The sequence below is a fragment of the Vigna umbellata genome, chromosome 6 (genome assembly GCF_029865625.1).
Source record: "Vigna umbellata cultivar VRB3 chromosome 6, Vumbellata_1.0, whole genome shotgun sequence".
Classification (NCBI taxonomy): Eukaryota; Viridiplantae; Streptophyta; class Magnoliopsida; order Fabales; family Fabaceae; genus Vigna; species Vigna umbellata.
Window position 1 is genome coordinate 11,971,511 of NC_142170.1, and position 20,436 is coordinate 11,991,946.

Here is a 20,436-nt window from a genome sequence, read left to right on the forward strand (position 1 = left end):
AATAAATAAATAAACATCTAATATTATTCATAAAATAAATAAAAATCATCTATAATTAAATTGTAAAAGTTATTTATATTTATTTTTATAATTATAATTTTATTATTTTTTATTATAAAAAAAAGTGAACACAAACATGTGTAACACATGTGTTTTCACTATTACCACTATTAGATATATAATTTCTTTAAAATGTCAAATATAATTTGGTCATAATCCGATTGAAATCCAATTTCTCTTTGAACTAAAAACATTATTAACCTTATATTTGATCTAAAAAAATAACAAAAATACCTAAAGTTCTATTTGGGCCATGAGTCCAGATTGGATAAGTGGTATTTAATTGGGTCAGTCCATGAAATTCGTCGAGTAACTGCGTTCACCGCTGTTAACTGATGGCAACGACAACCACCGGAATGGGCGAAATCTAAAACGAGAATCTGTGCCTACGCAATCTTCTCCATGTCTGCATATGAAGACACGTCGTTCGCGAAATGGAGAATCGCTTAAGTTAGCCTCTTCAACACTCATCTCTTCCACAGAAGGAATCAAACACCTTCTTCTGCAACTGCAACTGTATCAAGCAGACGACGCAAACTCTCAGAAAAAACAAAATGGAAAACCTCCATAATCACAGGGGCATTACGAATGCCAATAATAGACCTCCACGTGGCTTTACGGATATTTTCAGGAGAGAGTTGGGCTTCTCTCATCCCAGCGCTTTTGCGCGTCGCTTTTCTGCTTCCGAGGTTTTCTCAATCTCTCTCTCACATTCGGTTTTCATATTTTTTCCTTTCCAAATTTCTCTGATTAATCATCGCCAACTGCCAAATATTTTCATTGTAACTTCAAACCTATACAATACAATTCGATGAATGTAAAGTGAAAAATCTATTTGCTCAATTAACTGCGATTTGTAGGTATCTTGTTTTATGATGTGTGTAAGTTAACCTTACTCCGGACAATGTCATACAGTTAATATATAACTCATTTCCTTGAGCATTTTGTTAACTGTTGAATTCCTATTTGTATGGAGATTTTTTTCGAAGATACAGAATTTGCTTTGGTGATTTCTATATTTAAAAAAAAAATAGTTTACAACTATCTATTTGCTTTGTTGTGAGGGTTATTTTATTTCCACTTTCAGGTGCTTGTGAAGAGCTTGAATTTATACGGGAAGTTAGATGGTCACGAAGGGTGTGTGAATGCGGTGGAATTTAATTCCACTGGTGACCTTCTTGTATCTGGTTCTGATGACCGACAAGTCATGTTATGGAATTGGGCATCCAATGCTAGATTGCTTGCATACCCATCTGGCCACACAGACAACATATTCCAGACAAAGATTATGCCATTTTCCGGTGATTGTCGAATAATAACTTCTGCTGGTGATGGCCAGGTAAATAAATCCGTCAAATTCTGCATCAAATCAAATATTCTGTGTAGCTCCAAAATAGGAGGCTTCAATTCCCTTTGCTTCCTCTTTTTTGGGAACAAGTAGTATACGGGTGTTGATTAATTTTACCAAGATGTTATGCCTTTTGTCGGTCATCCAAATGTTACTATAATTCGCCACACCCACAGTCCAGACTCTGATTTAAGGTCGACATAACTCGTGCTTTTTAACAGGTAAGGCTTGGCCTTTTCCGGGAGGATGGTGGAGTTGAGACTACATTGTTGGGGAAGCACCATGGTTGTGTATATAAGCTTGCTGTGGAGCCTGGAAGTCCCCACATATTTTACAGTTCTGGTGAAGATGGATTTATTCAACATGTTAGTCAAGTATTACAGCATACGTTGAAGCTCTCCTTTATGCTATCCCCATACAGTTATAAGTTTGTTTCTTTTGCAGTTTGATTTGCGAAGTAATTCTGCTACAAAACTTTTCTGTTGTTCCTCATCAACAGGAAAACAGACTCCAAGCAAAATAGGGTTGACTTCCATTGTGATTGACTGTAGAAATCCGTATTACTTTGCTGTTGGTGGTTCTGATGAATATGCACGCGTTTATGACATAAGAAAATGCCAATGGGTTTCAGCTAGAAATTCAGATCAACCCGTTAAAACGTTTTGCCCCCGTCACTTAATTGGTTCAAATAATGTCCATATTACAGGATTGGCTTATTCAAGCTTAAGTGAACTCCTTGTTTCTTATAATGATGAGCTCATCTATCTGTTTCAAAAGAATGAGGGCATGTGTTCTTCACCTTCATCTGAGGATTTGAAGAACACTAATGAGCCACAGGTTTACTCAGGCCACAGAAATGCACAGACAATTAAAGGGGTGAATTTTTTTGGCCCGAATGATGAGTATGTCTTGAGTGGTTCAGATTGTGGTCATATATTCATCTGGAAGAAGAAGGAAGCTAAGCTGGTGAGATTAATGGTAGGCGATCAACATGTTGTAAATCAACTTGAGGCCCATCCTCATATACCTATCCTTGCTACTTGCGGTATAGAAAAAAATGTGAAAATCTGGGCTCCTCAAGGGAATGATATACCTCCACTTCCTGGAAATGTGAAAGAGGTACCATCTATGCTGTCTTTATGTTTTCCTTCATTCATACTCTTTCCATTACTCAACTACTTTCTTTACTTACACAGGATATGTTTGATGCATTTTTTTTTCATATTCTAATTTTCTGATTGTTGTTCATGTGACCAGATAATGGAGGCAAACAGACAAGGCAGAGAAGACCGATCACGAGTAACCCTTACCCCTGATGTTATAATGCATGTTCTTCGCCTGCAGAGACGGCAGACATTGGCATATATTGAAAGGAGACATAGTAGGGCAGATATTATGAGTGATGACGACGATGCAGAGGGCTACCTTTTAGGACGCTTGGATGGTGATTCCTCTTCTGAAGAGGATTCTCCTGGAAATTCCAGAGATTGCAACATTAGCTGAAGCTTACACTAGCGGGTTTGGCTTCTTTGGCTGACTAATTCTTTAGAAATACTAAATGATGTTAGCTTCACTGTTTTTCACTAAGCAGTACCATATACATATACATGTATGGAACGTGTGCTAATAAACATAATTAGGCAAGACACTGCAGAGGTGTAAAATCTGGATTGTTCAAAGTTGAAGTTTAGGCAGAGTGCTTTTATATACTATTTCATATGTACAGGTATAAATTTGTGTTGGTAATTAAAGCAAGTGTACATTTGATACTGTAGAAATAAGTGAATAACCCTCCTCTTGATTTTATAATGCTGAATGTTAACGGTTTTGGTAATTAAAGAGAGTGTGAATTTGATATTGTAGAAATAAGTGAATAGCCTTGGTTTTGATTTTAGTAGGATTTGTTAATCAAAGCAAGTGTAAATTTGACAATGTACAAATAAGTGAGTAACCCTACTCCTGATTTTATTATGTTTAATGTAAATGGTGTTTTTCATCTATAGTTTTTTATGATTTTATGTCATGATAGATTGACAATATAGAACTTAACTGTTGTCTAATATTTTTCTAAAGGGTATGATTGAAATATATAAAGTTGATCATGATTTTCATTATTCTAGGAAAAGGAAAGTTTGAAGCAAGATTTTACATCTTTTATTTCTTTCTTGCCGAACAGTAGAAAAATCATCTTCAAACATGTGTTCTTTCTTTCTGGCCAATTTCTTTTTCTCCAAACAAACGGTCAATGTTGAATTTGTTCTCATCCAGTAAAGAGTAATACATGTTTTCTCACAAAGATATGGTATAATATTAAAAATTATACTAATATTATACCAAAAGAAAATAAATGAAAGAAAACTATTGCGACCTGCCACAATTACTAATTGCACTCCCATAATAACAGGAAAAAACTCAAATAAGTACCCACTTCATCACACCACTGCTGCTATGGTGGCTACTATCACCGCCGTTTTAGTCCTTTTAACTAAATTTTGTTAGGTTTATTTGGTGTTTCAAGTACGTTTTATGATAGTATTTGAGTTGTTTATACCATTTGACACTGAGAAATGCGTTTGAAACATCAAATAAAGTTAATAAAATTTGGTTAAAATGACTAAATTCACACATTTTTAAAGTTTAGGGACTAAATTAGTCCAAAATTTTGAAGAGAGACTAATTTCAATTTTCACTAAAAGTTAAGGGATCAAAAACATATTTAACCTTCAGTTTTACATGGACTAAAAATGGTAATTTTGAAAATTTGAGGGAATGTATGAAGAAATTGTGGGTGTACAGAAAGTAGAATCCATGAAGCCCAGTAGCTTTGGTTCAACCTAGGAGGTAGGCTTTGGGTTTTGGAAGGTGAAAATGATGAATTTATGAGAAAGAGGATGGGTCCGTTCTTTCTGATTCATCTTCCCTCATAACCCATGCTTGCTCTTTCTAATCTATTTAACTTTCACTTGATTACCTGTTTTATCATGTTATTTTTGTGAAATTCATTGCTAATTTTAAATTTTTAAAAAATTACTATCTAAAATTGAAATTAGTAATTTTATTTTCAACTATATATTTTACTGCTACTGTTTTTTATTTTGTGAATTTTATTATGAATTTTTTCATAAATTTTATCATTTAACTTTATATTACCGAATAACTTCAATTTCATCGGCTTTAACAATTCATTCTCTATTCTCAAAAAATTATTGTTTTAAATTTTATTAATTAATGTCTATTAATGATATCATGATGTGATGAATAGATGAAAATATTTTATGCTATATTGATAAGAAATTATGATTTGAGAAATATATCTTTTAAATAAAAAATACAATACACATCATTTATGAAAATTTTAGATTTTTTGTAAATTTTATGATTGGACATAATTTATATATTCTAAATTTTTGTAAATAGTTAAGTAGACATTTTTAAAATAAAACTTTTTTTAAGTTATGAATAAATTATTTTTATTAAATATAAAAGTTAAAAACATATATTATTTTAAAAAAGTTAGATTTAAGAAATGGTTAATTAGCTATTTTGTAAAAATGGTTGGATATCATGCTTTTTTTATTATAGATAAAGTGAAACAAATTTAAATAAGGATTGAATTTAAAGTTAACTTTTTAAGATAATTTCAAGATCTATCTTAATGAAGTTTATAAAACCTATTATATAATTTATTATTGGTTAAACGTCCACATTGTTGTGTCAATGATAATATAGGATGAAATAATGATATTTTTTGAGTTATATCTCTAAAACAGCACATTTTTAACTTAATAAAAAATTCAACTAACAAAACAATATTCAAATGCTTTGTAAAACTATCAATTTGATCAATCATGAACTTCACATGTAATTTTAATATGACATAATCTTATTCTAAAACATTTAAAACTATACTTATATTCATTCCAATAAGCATACCAGACACCACGTGTGTCACCCAACACATTAAATAAACGTTTATTTTTATCTGACAGTAAATCAAAATGGTACGTGTTTTGAGGTGCAGTTGGTGCGGTTTGCCTGATACCACTAACTCAATGCTTCATTCAGCGAAGGCAAAAGGAAAAGAAAAGTCAAAGGGATTTGACACTCATATTTACATAAAAAGTGCCCAATTAGCATATTTTGTGATATTTTTTAACATATTAATAACTTTTTAATAATAAATTATATGTTATTATTTATTGGTACGTATATTTGAAAGATTAATTACAAACTATTATAGACAGTCATAAAAAAACATCAATCGTTAAAAAAATATTTTTTTATTTTTTCACAAAAAGTGTAATAATAAAAGAAAGAAGATTCAGTCCGTAATTATGATGTGACTACACTTTTTCAATGACAGTAGTAAGCACTATGGGAGAGAAACGTGTACATTATAAATAAAGCACTACCATCCTTTTTCATTCCCACCGTATCAGTGGAATCTGCATTTCTAGGTGTAATATGATATTGTAACAATTTTTTTAAAATGTATTATTATTTTATTGATTCATATATTTGAAATACATCTGTCACAAGTTATTATATAAATTGTTATAAAAAAATTATTAAAAAAATTGATTAAAAACACATCTTCCTTTTAATTATACTGTATACACCTCTAAAGTTACCACTACTTTTATTTATTTTAGGTATCTAATATAAAAGTTTATTGTGATTATCTAAGTATAAGTCTTTTAAAATATACTTTAAGTATATCATAGAGGTAAATAACTATTAGTAGAGGACAGACAATAATATTAGTTGTAATTATTGGTGTGCATATAAACAGAGTTTTTAATATATCGAAACTAAAACAAAAGTTTTGTAACCTTCCAATAATCCAACTCTTAATTCAATATTTTGTCTTAGAATTCATTAATTTTTTCGTATTTAGGTTTGTAATGAATTTTGTTATCTTATGACATTTAACTTTATAAAAAAACAATTTATAATGAAGTTTGTTAGATACTTTTTTGTTATTTAACTTTATAAAAAAAATTATTTAATTACTTTACATACATAATAATTTGTATACTCCTCTTCACACTGTCGTATTAAGGAAAAGGAACTCTGAATACAACTTTTTTTTCATCTGATATATAGTAAATTAAGTTCAATACTTGAATGTTACTTTTATAAATATAGTATTTATTCAAATAGATTAATTTTATTAACAGAGTATTTTTTTAATATAAAATTAATAATGATTTATCCAATGGAATATATTTTACTGAATTAAATAAATACAATGACAATACATGCATATTATTTTATATATGACTTTTAAGTTGAATTTATATATTGAAAATTATTATTAAAAATAATTATAGAAATATTCTTGAATTTCATATAACTAACTTTCAAATATGTTTTCAAATATTAAAAATATATTCATATAATTTAATAATGATGATGATGATTTATTTAATCATTTATTGAATTAAATTGTATTTAATTTTCTTTTTATATTTGGATTGTTAAACAATTAAAGCATAAAATTATAGCTATGATTCCGATTTCCACCTTATCAGGAATAGTTCTATCACATGTGCGCTATGGTAGCATTTAATTAGTTTTGAGATAAAATATTTTTATTTTTATAAGTTTTTAAGATACATTTTTAATCTCATGTAAGAAAATCTACTCGCTTTTGCCATTAAATTTTAAAAATACACCTCTCCTTTTTAGGAATTTGACAAAATTAATTAAACTTATTAGACTATTAATCATTTACACTATATTAAAAAAAATTGTTTATCATAAAATTGAATTACACTATTTTATAATTTAGAAAATTGAATCTCTAATATCATCAGTTTTTAATTATTCACTAATTTAAAATTATTTTGTTTTATTTTTCTTTTAGAGTTTTTAAAGTTGTAGTTCGGTTTCGCTATTTTTGATTCGATCAACCTTTAGTTGAAATTTATTGAATTTAATCAATTTTGATTTAATCAAAATTCAGTTGGGACTAATTCGATTGAATTTTGGATGTGCTTGATTTAAATAAATGTTGTCAATTTTTGATCGGGATTAACTAAGTTGAATTCGGCAAATTTTTTGCCAGGACTAATTTGACCAAATTTGATTGATTTTCGATCAGAATAGTCTCGACCAAATTTGATTCATTTTTGATCGGGACCGTGTAGACCATTTGTAGTCGTCTTACTCGAATTCGGTCAATTTTTTATCGGACCAACTTGACTAAATTTTGATTATGGTCGCCTTGGTCAAATTTGACCAATTTTTGACCTGGGCCAATTCAACCAAATTTGATTGATTTTTTGGTCAGGACCGACTTGACACAGATTTAACCGTGACTATTCCAAATAAAAATCGATTGATTTTCATCTAAACCGATTCGGTCAAGATCGAGTTGACTAAGTTTCGTATGTGGCCTTCCCAACCTAATTCGATGGAATGAGTTTCGACTGTGTTTGTTCCGGATGAATTCGACCGAATTTCAATCCCGACCCATTTCGACATTTTGCTTGGTTTGACCCGTTTTAGCTTTTGGTCTCACACGACTCATCTCAAGTTTTTAATTTTGTTGTTTGTGGAAGAACCTATGTTCTTGAATAAAGCCAAACTTTTCCTATCTACTTAGTTAAATTTTTTTTAAGTTTTTAAATAAAAGTTTAATTCCTAGAACAAAAAGTAGTTTAATTCAGTTCAACCAAACTAATTTTCAGACAAGATATTAGTTTAGTGCAATTTTTAACAGTTAAACGATTTAATTAATTTTTTCTATCTATTGGTCTAATTAAAAAAATTTAATATTTCACTCTTAACTTTATTAACATATAATTTAGAATTAACTATACTTTACTTTTGATATTATTCAAAGACAATGGTTTTTCTTACTCTTTAGTTAAGGTAAGTGGTGAACATATATACAATATGGTAAAAGCATTTTCAATCAAATTATTTGTAAAAATTTAATTAGTAACATATTATTTTAGTCAATTAAAATCCTAATTAATTGTAAAATAATTTAATTTGATTTTTTCTATTAAATTAATATTAATAGTGTTTGAAAATATTACATGTTAAAATCTAGATTTTTAAGTATAGATTTTGACAAGTCACACGTATCCAAATTTTGACATGATAGATATCTTCGTATGTCATTGTAATTTCAAAAGAAAAAATCACATTGAATTTTTTTCTTAAATTAAAAACTTAATTAAGTTTTTTCAAATAAGGAATCAATTGAAAAAAATATATAAAAATGAAAACAAATTAAAAACTTTAAATATATAACTAAATTTAAAAAAACTTTTTCTTTAACAATTTTTTGACAATAGATTATGTGTCAGTATTTTATTAATCTATATATTTAAAATGAACCAATCATAAACTACCATGTAAAATGTTATAAGAAAATTGTTAAAATAAATGTTAAAACGACATTTTCCTTTCTAATATCCTTAACAAGTAAGAAACATTAACGTTAGATTGTTTCAAAAACAAAACTAGTGAGCGAACTGTATTACTTATTACAATCCAACCTCGTTATTCTCCTCTTACATTTTTGTGTGCTTGTATGAAGTTGAACACAGCAAGTAATACAGAAAGTTGATGCCTCCTATGAAAACCATCATCCAGTAAAAATGATCTAATTTCCCTTCATTTATGTTATCAGGTAGCCAATCAGTACTCTTGTGCACTTGATCGATCAAGGCTGTGCTCAGATAAAAAGATATTCCTATAATCATTGAAATCATAGCAGTCGATGTGCTTCTGAGTGACTGAGGAAGTTGCTGGTAGTAGAATGCAACTTGTGCAGGAAAATGAAAGGATTCTCCAATGCCAACCAACACCAGAGCTGGAAGCAACCAGAGTACAGACATAGTGGTTGAAGGGTTGGAATGAATCATCTTCAGCCTCTTTGATTCAACAAGAGCAGAAACAGCCATTCCAACCACATTCAACACATGACCTGTTCCAATTCTTTGGAGAGTGGTCGGAGATTTACCATTGAACTTGTTCCATGCAGGCCAAACCACCCTATCAAGAAAAGTGAGGAAAATCGATGTGGAAATTAAGGGTATGACACTAATGGAACCTGCTGGAAAATTGAAGTGCTGTCCTATTTGACGATCTGTGGCTAGAGCTTGAAGAACTGTCATGCTTCCTTGAATCCCTATTGGAACTGATAGGAATATGCTTGAACTCCATAGTGGCAAGATCCCAATTATAGCTTTGAAATTTTCCACTTGCTGAACTGTGCACAGTCTCCATGGTTTACCGATTGAACCATCTGATTGAAGGTCTCCATCAGTTATCAGAGCTGCACGATTGAAGAATCTGCATTTCCATGTACGACAATGCTGTTACTGTTGATGGTTCAAAAGTCACTTACAAATAAAAAAAGTGGCATGATGTGCCGCAATATTAAGGTTTTTTTTTTTTATTTAATTTTTACTCTGTTTCTTTCTTAAAAAAATATATAAAAATTTACTCTTTTATAACCATTTTAATCTTTTACCATGTGATAAATGAATATAAAAATGTGTTATAATACTATTACTCTATCAATAATATTAGAATAATGATATTGTGATCTAAATAAATTTTTTATATTCATTTGATATTATTTTTTATTATTTTAAATATAACATACTACCATTACTCATAATATTAAGGTCTTTTGTTTCAAATTTTATCAATAATTTGTTCTCTTTAATATAGTATTATAAAATTAGACATTAATAAATGGTCTAATAAAAAAATTAAATAATAAAACAATAAACAATAAATTTTATTAAGATATATAATATCTAATTTATAAATCTTATATAATAATAATAAATGAATTTTAAATTCAACTTAATTTTACAAAATCAATTTAAAGGTTTTTCATTTATATATTAATTGATTTTGTCTACATAAAACTTTTAACATAGTCAACAAACTTCAATAACCTAGTACCTTAATCTTTTTCCAGGAGTTGTAGCAGGTTGTATTGGAAGTGTGTCATCCTTGGCGATATAGTAATCCTTTGGTGTGGAAGAAAGCTGAGATTTCCATTTACGGATAGATGCAACAAGAACACGAGCAAGATCCAAGAAGGCGCTTCCTTGAGGTTTATGAAGACGATAAAATCGGTAACCGAGTAAGAGAATGATTAGGCCGATGAAGGTGGCCACACTACAAATGCCGAAACCCCAAGCCCAGCTGACATTATCTTGGATGTAAAAAATGGCAGTGAAGGATACAACAGAAGCAATGTACCAAGTCAGAAAAAACCAGTTAAAGAATGTGTCGTGATGCTTTGCCTCATTAAATTGATTTGCTCCTAATGATGCTGTTGTGAAGCGTGCACCTCCAAAACCAAGTGCACACAGCGCTATGCCTCCGTATAAGATTGCATATTGAAACTTTGAAGGGGGGTTGCATGCCTTTGATCCATTCTTACAGGGTTTAGGTTTCAATGAACCAATCATTGTTGTCAAGACAAAAATAACAGTGCCCTGAAATTTATAAAAATGTATAATGTCTCAAATTTTATTTAATAAATCAATAGTATTTGTATTTATAGAACTCTTTTTAAATAAAAGATAATGATATTTTGACAACATTTTTTTACAATATTTTAACATCATTTACGTGTGTTATTCTGTGGTTGTCTAATACAATAAGTAATAATAATCATAAACACCAACATGGACCAAAATGACGATGTTAAAATGTTGTCAAAAAAGTATTGTCAAAAGTATCATTATCCTTAAATAAACTTTATTCTGAATAATTGTGAATGTTTATTAATTATACTAAATATATTTTAACATCGGATTTCATATTATTTGTATTTGTATATATTTATTTTCGTAAAAAATTAAAATTAAAATTTAATTTATATTTTATTTTAGTTAAATTAATTAAAATTAAAGTTAATTTATATTTTATTAAATTAAAATTAATTTATTAAATTTATATTTGCAAATTTATATTTTATTAAATTATTTGTATTTGCAAATTTATATTTTATTAAATTAAATTTTAATTTATATTATATTTTATTTTCTTTTAATTTTATCTTAAAAATATCATCTTTTTAAAATATTTATAGATACCACAACTTTTAAAATATTTGCAGATGGGGTGAAAGATGAATTTTTTTTTTTTAAATATCTGGTAAGAGATATATACTCATCTGTGATGTGACTGTGACTGTCCATTGCCATCGGTTGTAATAACTGCTAACATTACTACTAATAATAAACAAATAAAAATAAAAAGCAGTCACCCCATCTCAATGAACCATTTGTGGCAAAGTTGAAACTTAAGATTAGTCTTTTTATAATATATTACTGTAATGTTATCAGATTTCTATAATTTCATTGAAACAAGTATAAGAAAATAAGATGTTTAAGGTTATAAGTTTTGGAGAAAAGAATATATTGGTATTGACATAGATGCATAGAAGAGAGAGTATGAATAAATTACCAGGAAAGAAAGAAAGGAAGAAAGCAAGGCAACAGAGAAAGGTCCAAAGAAAGAATCAGCCATGATAGCTGCAACAATGGGAAATAAACTGGAGCTTCCATTTGCCACGTTTCCAACCTGTGCAGCATTGATGCTCTTTACATTGAACTCACGTATCAGATACACGATCAAGTTTCCAATTATACCTGCAGCACCGAGTGACATACCTGCCGTTGAACCTGTTCCAGTTTAACCATTAATAAACAATTAATTAACTTATTAATATATATTATCGATTAATGATGCTCACAGGCAAAGAAAGAGAGAAGAAGAAGACCGACCAATTATGAAGGGAAAACTTCTCCAACCACCTCTGCTGCTGTCACTGTTCATCTTCTCTGTTTCTCCGCCACTTGTTCTACTGTCGCACGTTCTTTCACTTCCACTTCAGAATCAAACCACAAAACCCATCTGGTCCGTTTTTTATAGGACATGTTTCTCTTACACGTTTTTCTTTTGTTTTCTTTACTTAAATTGTATTTCTTAAAATATTTGCCAACGTCAAAGAATAGACGTTTGACTACCAATAATTAGCTAAACAATGCATACATTTGCCATAATCGCACATGCACTATATTTTTCAAACTCTCACTCACACTGCATAATTGATGATTTTCCTTTTTCATATTCTTAGTTTTTTTCTGTATCTCTATTTATCAGATAAAACAATAATTGCTAATGAAAAATCATTGTCCAAGAAACATTATTATTGGCGAAATTTTTATAAACTAAGTTTATCACTACCTGTGATATTTATGAGACCATTGCTCTGGTGAGTTTATCACCAACCACTACCTAGTGTATCATGAATTCGTTGTCGTTCTGTGTGTTGACTTGTTCCCTCCTTTGAACCCACCACTCATTTGTGGTTTTTCTCGAAGGATGATAGCTGAGCTTCCCCGCATCATCTCTTATTTATTAATATCTTTGATATCATATTATTAATTAAAGATAAAATCAAATTATAAGTCAAGTTAAATTTCAATCCAATATATTGATCTACTTATATGTTATTTTAGTGTTATAATAACATTTTTTATTTGAATACTTTCAAACGATAGTAATATGTAGAGATCATTAAAAGTCATGTCAAATTTTAAACGAGTTTTATTTTTCACTTTTTTTTGTTGGTTGTTCTTCTCGCATGGTTTTTGAAGTGCTATAAAAAGAGAAGAATGAGTCTACTTTTATGAGAAGAAGAAGAAGAATGATTGTGTTTTTGCAGGAAAAAAGAAGAAGAAAGAATATATAGTTAGTGTGTTGTTGTTATAAACATTTTATTATAGTAATGAATGACAATAGTTTTTCTAAAGTAACAATTGACAGGGATCTGATTTATTTAAAATATTTATATTAGTTTTCTAAAGTAATGTGTTTTTAATAAAATGCTTAATTTATTAATATATTTTTCAGAAAGTTTTGTTTTAATTAAATAAAAGTGGATTCTTCTTATCTCACTTAATGGGAATATTTTTGTAATACACTTTAAGAAAAAATTGTTTTTGAAAAAGATAGTTTCCTAAGAATATTACTTTTTGAAAGGTAAACAAAACATAAAATAGCCAGAGACGATTCTTCTATTTATCACACTTCAACCTCTAGTATGATCCATTATAGTAATAATATTCTTTGACTAAAAATAGATATGCAATTCCAACCTCTCTTTTTTTGTATAAATTCAAGTGCATAATGGAAGAAATTGGATTATATACATAAAAAAACTATGTGAAATGCAAATGCGCGAATTATTAATTAAATACGCTAGTTATTTTAATTATTCATATATTAGCAGAAAATTTTCAAGCAATTTACCTTATTCAGAAATTATTAGATGGTATAAAGTCAATGGGCCATTTTAGTAAATACCTTGCAACCAACACAAAATTTCAATTGCAAAATTATTAAAGTTGAGCATGATTGCACTCTGACCATTAAAACAATAGATAAGTTACAAGGTACAGAATCAAATCACAAATAATTTATTCGAGGCACTCAATCAATATTGAGTGAGTATACATAAGGATAAATAAGGTTTATTCGTTACACAATTCACAACAACAAAAGATTATACATTATTCATTTTATTATTTATCAAATATTTGTTTAAAAAATATCTACACATATTTTAAAATTTATAAGTATATTTACATATATTAAAAAAATATTTTATAAATTTTTAAAATAAAATTTAAACAAAACTAGAAAAAAATATAAAATATAAAATATAAATTAAATTAAATATAAATTAAAATTTAATTTTAACTAAACTTAATTTAATAAAATAGAAATTAATTTTAATTTAATTTAATATAAAATTAAATTTAAATTATTTTAATAATAAATATTTACAAATATAAATAATATAATAGTAAATAAGTATTAAAATATTCACTGATAATAAATATCTGCATATACTGCTAGAGATATTTTTATCATCTCTGATACGTTTACAACATCAAAACCTCTGTCCTATTAGCATATATATTTTTAAGGAGATAATTGGAACAATAATTAAACATACAAATTATTTCTCCTATAATGAACCTTAATTTCATTAAGGTTTCGGATTGAGATGTTACATGAAATGTTGATAAGGATAATTAACCACGATTGAGACTTAGAATTAATCACACGAAAAAAACTTGAGAGTGTGAGTGGAGATTTGTCATCATTCAAGTTTTACCACACTATCACGAACTGCAAGGATAATGGGTGTGGATATTTAAAAATATGTTTAGAGAGAATTAAAAAAAAAATCTACAAATAAACATGTTGCACACCAAAAATAAATTAATGTATATTACGAAGAATATGGAATATTATTAGAGCTGGCTGATATCTTAAGCTAATGAAGAATCGAACATTATACGAGACTCAATGCATTTTTCTATCTTCCTCAGTCTCTAACATATTATTCCTTAGCTTTACTTTTTATAATTGGTTCCAAATTAGGATTTAAAGCACCTGGAATTGAAAGGAAGAGGAGACAGAACATTTTAAAATAAAAGATTATTGCAAACCATCGTATGGATGGAATGAAGGGAATATTTTTAAATAGTTAAATATTGTTATAATTTAAATAATTAATATTGATACTTTATGAACTAAATGTTGATTTTAGAAGTCTTAGTACTCTGGAGTCTGATCATCCGTGACACTGTAACGTTAATCAACTGATAATTTACTATTTAAATTAGGGTTGTCAAAATGGATTGTAACCTGCAAGTTAATCCGACTCATCAAGAATTTGAACTGGATTGAATTTGAAAAAAATGTAATTTTTTTATGCGGGCTAGGTTTTAACCTGGCTCACTTAGAACCCCGTTTACCGGATTCAACCTGTGGTGAGCCGGACTCACTCACCAACCCACCTGTAGATGATGATAAAGAAGAAGATGTTTCAAAAGGAAAAAATATTATAGATTTGTCTATTCAAGACTCTAATATTCTAAATAAACAAGTGATACAAAAATTATTGGTTCGTCTTTTATACATGTTTTTTTATTACGCTTGGATTGTATGATACTTTTCTCTTTATTTTGAATTGTTTTTAGAGTTTAACATCATTTTAGTGTGACATTTATTTATATTTGAATTTAAAAAAATATAATTTTTTAATTTAAAAAAAATTATAATTTTTTAATTTAAAAAAAAAAACTTACAATTAAATGAGCCAGTGAGTCAACCCGTTTAACCCATCGTGGTGGGTCGGGATGGGTTCGAATTTTTTCAGCTCATTAATAAATGAGCCGGGTTAGGTTGACTCACTAAGTGACCAACCGGTAGTGAACCAGGCCGGGTCGAGCCGGGTTACCCGTTTTGACAGCTCTATAAAGTATACTCATAAAAAAAAAACACGTAAATTTTTTCAATACTTATATTGTCTTAGCAGAATCAAAACACGTAAATTTTATGAATTTTGTAACATATTTTTCTGTAAATACGAATGTAACTCAAACCACTCACAGTTAAACTCTTTGGTTTGAAGTCCTAACAACTTTAAACAAGAACATATTCACACGTCAATATTAATAATTTAATGATTTTTATGAGAATAAATAATTGATAGATTGAAAATTTAAATTTTTTAAAATAATGTGATGGTATCCAGAAAAAAAAAGAAAAAAATACAAGTATAAAAAATACATTTTCGGGGTCAAAAAAAATATTTGAAGATATATGATAAAAAGAAATTAAACACCACAAAAAGCTTAATTCTTTTAAATATTTCAAAATAACAGAAAAATAAACAGTTATTGAAAAGAAAGAATAGCATGGGCCGAAACGATAATACACTTCTATTGCTGTACCCAAACTTTAAGTATACAAAAAAAAATAATAAAAGAAAAGCTTTTGAAAAGAGGGTTTTTATGCACCTCCAAAGTTTAATGCTTAAATTATCCTTCAAGAATAAATTCTTTTTCTCTCTCTTATAATTATCTCACCACCAACCACTCATTTTTACTCTCACTTCTTGTTAACATATCGTATTTCCCTTCCTTTAATTTAATTGGATGAGTTTATTAGATTTTGAAATTCAATTAAATAATTTATCAAATTTTGAAATCCATAATTAATCAGATTTTGAAATAGAATGAAAATATCTTTTGAATTTTAAAATTTGGTAAAATTTTATTTTAGATTTCGAAATCTAGTAACCACTTTTATACTCATTTGATATTCATATTCTCAAAGTTTGAAATTCTTATTATTGTATTTTATTTTCATTTTTATTTTTAAATCTTGTTGTTTTCAATTTTTTAAATGTGTTTTACTTGTTTTAGTAAATTATATGTTAAAATATTTAAATATTAAAAATATATTAATTTATATTAAAATATCAGATTAAACCAATTAAAATAGTTAATGAATTTTATTTCAATTTTTATTAAATTAAAATTGATTCAAATAAAATAAATTTTATTTTTATGTTAATTCAAATAGTATATAAAAGAAATCTATACTGATTAAAATATTTATTAAATTTTAATTTTAATAAAATTTGAACAAATATGTTATCATCATTTTGAAATTTTAACAATAAACATTTGAATCCATTTTAGCAAAATATTAAATAAAATTTATAAAATATTTTAAAATCAGGTAATCGGATTTTATTTTTGTATAATTTATAGTTAATTAGATTCCATTCAAGTTTAATTTAATATATGTTAACTGGAAATTCGATAAGTTCTCCAATCATACAAAATTCAATAAGTTCTCCAATCAAATTTCGATCAGGTTTCGAAATTCGGTGAGTTATTTCATCATATCTTGAAATCAAGTGAGTTCTTCAGTCATATTTCAAAATTTTGTGAGTTATTTAGTTAGATTTCAAAATCTGGTATGTTTTTTTTTGTTGAATTTTAAAATCCAGTGAGTTCTTTACTTGGATTTCTGAAGATTTATTCATACAGATTTCGAAATATAGTGAATTCTTCGATCAGATTTTGAATTTTGAGTGGGTTTGTAAATTTAATTTTGAAATCGAGTGTTTTTTTAAACTAAATTTTAAAATTGGATAATTTCCTAAACTGAATTTTGTAATCGAGTGATTTCTATATTGAATTTCAAAATTCAATAATTTTCTAAATCAAATTTTGAATTTTGATACATGAAAAAATTACCCGTGAAGAAGATAATGGACGAAGACAACACAATAAATGGGTTTTGGTAAGCTGTGCCTTATTTTTTTTTATATAAAATTTTACAAAAAGGAAAAAATAACAAACATTAAATTATTTAGTATATAATTTGTATGAGCAAAACGAAAAAAATGACAAGGATAGAAAAAGTTAGGGGTACACAAAGAAACAATGGAGCCCCTACAATGCTATTGCTGGACCCAAACTTTAATAGTCTATGTCAATAAGTTCGAGGCACTTGCTCTCTCCACCACTACCAAATGCTTCCTACACTACCCTATACCAATTTTGCCTTTCTCTAAAACGGATGTCAACATTCGTTTCACCTTCAACGGATGTTGACATCCGCTCGTTCATTTATTTTATATTTTAATTTATTTTTTTATTTAAAAAGAAAAAAAAATCTTCAACGGATGTGGCGACATCCGTTAACGGATTGCCACATCCGTTTTAATAAAATTTTCAAAACTTTTTTTATGATTATTTAAATAATAATATACAAAATAAATTAATAATAATTATTTTATTAAATAAAATAAAATTAATTCATAAATAATTAAATAATAATTTTAAATTAATTAAATTATATTTATATATTAATTTAAAATATAATAAATTAAAAACTAAAAATTTAAAAAGAAAAAACTTCATGAATGTTACCACATCCATTTTAATAAATTTTTAAAAATTATTTTATTATTTAAATAATAATACATAAATTAAATTAATAATAATTATTTTATTAAATAAAATAAAATTAATTTATAATTAATTAAATAATAATTTTAAAAAAATTAAATAATATTTATATATTAATTTAAAATATAATAAAATAAAAACTAAAAATTTTAAAAAGAAAAAAATTTCACGGATAACATCTGTATCTGTTTTAATAAATTTTTAAAAAGTATTTTAATTATTATTTAAAATAATTATACATAAATTAAATTAATAATAATTATTTTGTTAAATAAAATAAAATTAATTTATAAATAACTAAGTAATAATTTTTAAAAAAATTAAATAATATTTATATATTAATTTAAAACTTAAAAAAATTAAAAACTTAAAAGAAAAAAAAAAACTAAACGGATGTGGGACATCCGTTAACGGACATCCGTTGAAGAATTTTTTCTTCAACGGATGTCGACATCCGTTCAAGAAAAAAGAGGAGGTGTAGGATATTTTAAAATATAAAAGATAGTTTTGAAATTTAAGAAAAGTGTGGTGGTGCGTAATGTGTGGTGGTGTAGGGAGTAACCCTCTAAGTTCGACCCTATCGTCTGAAATATTTTCTAAAGTAAATGCAATATTTGCACAATAAAACAACAAAACCACGGCAACAAACTAAATTTTACACTTTGGTTTAAACATTTCACTACATTTTTATGATGATATTTTCTTTTTAATGAAATTAGTGTAACGTTTATGGCCAATAATTCTTTTAAGAATTCAAGGTTTATAATCAACGAGTTTTTTCTTTAACACCAAAATTTCATTTATTTTTTCATATTTTATAATTATATTGTCGGTATGAAAAATTAATAAAGTATCGTGCTCTTTTATTCACAAAATATTGAATCCAATATCCTTTTTAAAAGACTTAGTTGGCTTTCTCTTAAACTATTTTGTTTATTATTATAATATAATGCTATAATTGTCAATATATTTGATAACAAAATAAGTCCATTTTGTTAAACTTCACTGTTTTTTCGGTCAAATAAAGATCCTCATTACACTTATTGCTTAATTTGAATATATCTAAAAACCACATCGAATTATTTAAGAATAAAGAGATAAAAAAGAAATTCATAAATAAATTGAGAAATAATAAAATACTAATTTAGAATATTTTTATTCAGTATTTCTTAATATACTGTGTTAAAAATTAAAAATAAAATATTCCGCTAGATTGAAAATTAAAATTTTAATGCTCTAAGCACTTAAATCTAACTTTTAATCTGCAAGGAGTAAAGTCGATTTCTAATGTTATAAGAACTGAGTTTAAACTTTTAAAATTTACACTAACTAAAATCATACTTTTAATTTTTCTAGAAGCGAAATAAATTTACACCCATCACGTGAGAGTTTTAAAGGAATAAGTATTTATTTTTCTTACTTTATTGCAAGATATTTTTCAATTACGTGATGTTCAAACACTGTTCTAATATTCACAAAAAAGTCAGAAACAAGGGAGGACTAATTTATAATTGAAACCTATAATAAAAAAACAGACAACCTTGTAACATAAACTTTCTGTTTTTTTTATAATGCCCAAATATATAAACAAATTACCTTTTGTAATAAAAAACAAGTTTGGAATATAAATAATTTTTACTTATTTTACCAAATAAAATGTGAAGAATGCACTGGGACAAATTATATTATCCAAATTTTTGAATTTTTATTGAATATATTTATGGAAAGAAACAACTAAAACTTAAAAGAAAAAACAAAACTTTTTTCTTAACTTTACCAAAATTAAAAGAAAAATGAAATATATTTTTTTTAATGGAAAAGAGATATTTACATGCGTTAATTAAGATATAAAAAATATAAATATTTTATTTTTAGTATTATCATTTTGAAATTAAAAAATTGTTTGTTTATGTCCTAATGAATCCAACGTACAATTTTCTATTGTTTTAGTGCTTTACGTATACAAAATACCAATGTTTTACAACAATTCCAGGTACAACAAGTACTAGTATATATTTAAGTTTTGACGCATGATCAACTCTAGTGCACTTTTTCTTCTAAATCAAAATAATCGTGTAAGTATAGATGAAACAAATCCTCATTTAATTTTTTTTTTTATCATAAGTGCTCGTATATGTTTTGTTATACTCATTTAAATACTCCTTCAATTTAAAAATTTCTTGATGTTAA

The 20,436-nt window shown here is 26.9% G+C and overlaps 2 protein-coding genes across 2 annotated transcripts; one reads left to right on the forward strand and one right to left on the reverse strand.

Annotated features, from left to right (window-relative positions):
- The first annotated feature begins 364 nt into the window (after positions 1-364).
- On the forward strand, positions 365-3,406 carry LOC124830797 (Transducin/WD40 repeat-like superfamily protein). The gene is made up of 5 exons (XM_047304618.2): positions 365-749; positions 1,148-1,399; positions 1,630-1,773; positions 1,853-2,527; positions 2,666-3,406. The coding sequence occupies exons 1-5, from the start codon at positions 615-617 to the stop codon at positions 2,909-2,911; spliced, it is 1,452 nt and encodes a 483-aa protein (XP_047160574.1). The 5' UTR covers positions 365-614; the 3' UTR covers positions 2,912-3,406.
- Positions 3,407-8,784: 5,378 nt separating this feature from the next.
- LOC124830798 (protein NRT1/ PTR FAMILY 2.6-like) lies at positions 8,785-12,726 on the reverse strand. The gene is made up of 4 exons (XM_047304619.2): positions 12,184-12,726; positions 11,864-12,081; positions 10,346-10,887; positions 8,785-9,721 (listed from the first exon to the last, which is right to left on the reverse strand). The coding sequence occupies exons 1-4, from the start codon at positions 12,233-12,235 to the stop codon at positions 8,938-8,940; spliced, it is 1,596 nt and encodes a 531-aa protein (XP_047160575.1). The 5' UTR covers positions 12,236-12,726; the 3' UTR covers positions 8,785-8,937.
- Between the last annotated feature and the right edge of the window lie 7,710 nt (positions 12,727-20,436).

Bases quoted from the DNA above. Each gene is read 5' to 3' on its own strand.
- LOC124830797 (XM_047304618.2), top strand. From the start codon at position 615: ATGGAAAACCTCCATAATCACAGGGGCATTACGAATGCCAATAATAGA. The intron at 750-1,147 runs GTTTTCTCAATC...TTCCACTTTCAG, and splicing joins GTCGCTTTTCTGCTTCCGAG to GTGCTTGTGAAGAGCTTGAA. The intron at 1,774-1,852 runs GTTAGTCAAGTA...TTTCTTTTGCAG, and splicing joins AAGATGGATTTATTCAACAT to TTTGATTTGCGAAGTAATTC.
- LOC124830798 (XM_047304619.2), bottom strand. From the start codon at position 12,235: ATGAACAGTGACAGCAGCAGAGGTGGTTGGAGAAGTTTTCCCTTCATA. The intron at 12,082-12,183 runs GTCGGTCTTCTT...AAACTGGAACAG, and splicing joins AAGTTTTCCCTTCATAATTG to GTTCAACGGCAGGTATGTCA. The intron at 9,722-10,345 runs GTACTAGGTTAT...ATGGAAATGCAG, and splicing joins ACTCCTGGAAAAAGATTAAG to ATTCTTCAATCGTGCAGCTC.